Raw genomic sequence first — 3,817 nt, 5'->3', positions numbered from 1 at the left:
CTGCTGAAAAATAATTCCTATTTCCACTTCATTTCCTCTGGGCTGATTGAGCTCCAGGCAGGCTGGGTTTTCCCAGTTCCTGAGGAGAATCACACGTGTGTGAGGCTCAGACTTTGTCTCCCTTGTGGAACACAAACTCTGCTGCTCTGGCCCAGAGAGCAGAGCAGTGGCAATGTTTGGGGTGTGCAAGCATTGGGCTCTAGAAACTTGAGTTCCTTCTAGTTCAGTGACATTGGTTTTTTCTTGGTTATTTTTTTGATTGAGGTTTGTACAGATCAGCCTGGTGGCTGGCATTGTGCTTTCCAAGGAGAGCTGGAATTTTCTTTTTTTTTTTTTTTTTATGCCTTGAACAATATCCAGTAGAAGGTTGTCCAGAGGGTTTCTAGATGATTTTGAAATTGATTTAAAAGCATGGAATGTACCTAAGTATTGAACTGATGATCTTTGGTAATGAGTCTTTTATCAACAGATTGATTCAGTGAACTGTTGACTCAGGAAAATCTTTTCCTTCCTTGTTGAGTGGGGAAGGAAGATGGTGGTTTCAGCCCAACTTTTTTCCCAAATTCTGCTATCTGTTAAGCACACTGTCCTTCCCCAGTCTGGCCTGATACTCCATCACATTATTAGGCATTACAAAACATCCTGGGGAGCTTCTTGGATTTCCTCTGTAATTCTTACTGAAATATCCATGTTTATCAATCCTCTTCCAAACTGGAGCATCAGGAGCATATTTTTCAAGTTGCGTCTTCTTCAGTTCCTTTTCTGGAGGATCCTTGTACAGCTGGCTGGAATTACCCCCATCTGCTTTAAAAAATTATTTTTAAAAATATTTTTATTATGTTTAGAGAAAGTTTGGTTGTTTGTTTTTTTAGCTTAATCTACCCAGAGGGAGAAAGACAAGAACTTTAATAGAAAGATGATGTAATAATAAAGTTACAAGTTAATGTCATTAATATGTTCAATTGGGGACACCACAATGTGCAGCTTTTGTCACACACCCACCTGGACATGCAATTCAGCATTCAGCCTTAGCTCCTAAGAAGAGTTGTGGTGAGTTTCTCACAGCTGTGCACAACAGCTGGATTGGGCAGTGTAATAATCCACCTGTATATTAAATTTATACCTCTCCTCAATGCCAGAACTCATGTGTGAGCTGATGGAGCTGGGAATCACCTTGCAGGCTTTGAGTCATTTTTCCATAGTTAAAGAAAAATAAATCCCTGGTGGGTTCCAAATAGGTTAAGCTGGTGTCTAAAAGACATTTCTCTCTTTAGAACAGAATAGTTCTTTAGAAGTCCAAAGCTCTGTGTTCATGTCAGGGCATGTTTTTCTTGAATCACTGTTTTGTTTTGTTTTCATGTTATGTAGCAAGGCTGTGGTCAGGAATTCTGTCTCTCTGGAGCTTTAACAAGAGAATAATTTCTTCAGTCCTCCCAACTGCTTCTCAATGAGTGTTACTGGATCTGCTGGAATTACTTCACAGTTTGACGTATACTCACTATTTCCATGTCAAATTTTGTTTGGAAATATTGCTGTAACAGCCACAACAGTTCCAAGAGGCTTCCAGCTGAGTTAATTCCTCAAAATGTTTGCCAGTATGTCGAGGGAAGGGGTTACAGGGATAGTGAAAGTCCCAGAGATGTTGCATTCAAGTTAGAGCAGTGAAAAATTGCAGCTTGGACTTTGGGGCCCGAGCCAAACTTGATGTGTGCCCAAAATTATTGATGTTCCAAAATTGAGGGTCCTGTGGGACCTTCCCCCTCCCTCCCACCCCATCAGGCCATTTACTCCTTGGCAGTCTCAGAATCTCTTGTAAGAGGGATTCTCTCCTTACAAGAAGTGTTTATGTAACCTCATAAATATATACATTTTTTAAAGTCTTACTGCGGTTAATTTTTGATAAACCAGGAATCTCTGGGATTTTGGGTTGGTGCTGCAAGGTGATAGGAGGGAGTGGTGATACTGTACTCAGTACTGTGAAACCTGACACTGGTTTTGGCTGCCTTAAATCCTCTCCAGTGCTTTGGGGATGTGTCTGAGCTTCCTCCAGAAACGATCTCATTATTTATTGATGGCATGCCCACCTTCACTTTGAGCATGGAATACCAGGCAATTTAAACAGCTGCTTTTTGGGTTTTTTTACTGCAGAAAGTACAATTTAGGTTTTATAGAGCATTTGCTATGAGACAGCTGTGCTGAAGGAATGAGAACATTTAACCATGGCTGTAGCTTTTAAATACAGCAGCCTGGCTGTTCCTTCAGTGCCAGAGAGAATCCAGCTCCAGCAGGAGCTCTGATCCCTTTGAAGTGCAGGGACATGCTGCTTTATCTGAGCAGTAACTTTGCATGCAAACTTGCTCTGGTTTTTAAAAGACTTCCTTTTTTTTTTTATGTTCCCTCAGCAAAATAGATAACGAAGAGGAAAACATTCATTTCTGGCAATTGACATTATTAGGTCAAAGTATTTTTGAAGTTTTTTTTTGTAGGTTGTGTTGTTAAAATAACAAATTTGCTGTGCTCTAGAGCCAGTGTTGTGTGCTTTTATAAGAAGAGTTGACTAAAACTAAATTTCTGGCTGGAGATGTTCTCACGTGCTGTGTTTGGAATATTAATTCATCAGCTCCCAGTGTTTGTGGAGAAAAAGGTGAACCAGGCACCAGATGCTTATCACTGGAAGCATTTGAAGACATTATTAAAACTGGGAGGAATATGAATGTTTTCATTAAAGCACTGCTGGTGCCTGTGGCAGGTGTGGAGTGCTGCTTCCTTAGGTCATGTACCCTCCTGTGCTCATCTGTGGGTCAGGGCCTTTAAGATTCTGGGAATGAATAGTTCACAATGGATGTCTCTGACATTTATTTGCACAGTCCCTTTGTACCTGTGTAAATCCATGGCATTTATAGCCTGATGTGGCAGAACTTAACCATGCACTGCATGGACAACAGTCTGTGGTTTGTTGTGAGCAGCTCAGCTGATAAATTCGCTTATCTGCAGGCACAAATCACTGTGGGCATTAAACAAGCCAGTGCTTTTAATAAATGCATGAACAGGCTCCAGTTTTCCCATTTACTGGTGGGGGGGTCACCTGTGGCAGCTCAGGTGTCAATGAGGAGGGGCTGGTGCCTGTCTGTAGTGCTGGCATTGGTGAGTGGCCCCTTGCAGAACTTGTGGGTTTGGGTTTATTTTTATCTGACATATTTGCATTGCTGCATCCTAGCTTGTGTGTCATTTCAACACGTTCTGAAAGCTTTTGGTATCAGAACTGTCAATTGTATTTGTCTTGGATTTGTTGCAGTGTTTTGGTGTTGCAGGCCACAAACACCTGGAAGTACATCCATAGATGATAAAACTCCCTTGAAACCATCTATGGACCTCTGATAGCTCAGTTTTTAACACTGAAATTGTGCTCCTGAGGTGAAATCTTCTGATACAGGAGCTTACTTTTTAGCCTGCTGAATTTCAGTGCTTTAAAGTCTAGATTTCATCTCAAGTTATCTCTGCTAGTTTCCCAGAGGAACTCCATCTTATATATTAAGATAAATTTCTCTGTTTTTTTTTTTTCAGCTTTACCAACAGGGCCGGTTGTGCCAGCTGGGTAGTGAATTTTGTGAACTAGAAGTTTTTGCAAAGGTGCTACGAGCTTTAGATAAAAGGTGGGTATCTTAACAGATCAATAATTCCCATTTCAGCTCTCAGTCTCTCCATCTAGGAAGAGATGTTAAAAAAAGGCACAAACAAGAAAAAGCAAACCCCCCCCAGCTGCTCAACACCAGAGGTCGTGCCCAGAGTCCCTGGGAGCAGCGGTCATAGCACCCAT

General features: G+C 41.4%; 1 protein-coding gene across 1 annotated transcript in view; it reads left to right on the top strand.

Annotated features, from left to right (window-relative positions):
- APPBP2 (amyloid beta precursor protein binding protein 2) overlaps nt 1-3,817 on the top strand; it is a 21,357-nt gene that overhangs the window by 7,240 nt on the left and 10,300 nt on the right. Inside the window, exon 2 of the mRNA XM_031059772.1 lies at nt 3,559-3,653. Coding sequence (XP_030915632.1) covers nt 3,559-3,653 — 95 coding nt within the window. The remainder of the gene's footprint in view (nt 1-3,558; nt 3,654-3,817) is intronic.

The sequence above is a fragment of the Geospiza fortis genome, unplaced genomic scaffold, assembly GCF_000277835.1.
Source record: "Geospiza fortis unplaced genomic scaffold, GeoFor_1.0 scaffold538, whole genome shotgun sequence".
NCBI lineage: Eukaryota > Metazoa > Chordata > Aves > Passeriformes > Thraupidae > Geospiza > Geospiza fortis.
This window is presented reverse-complemented; position numbering and strand designations above follow the sequence as displayed.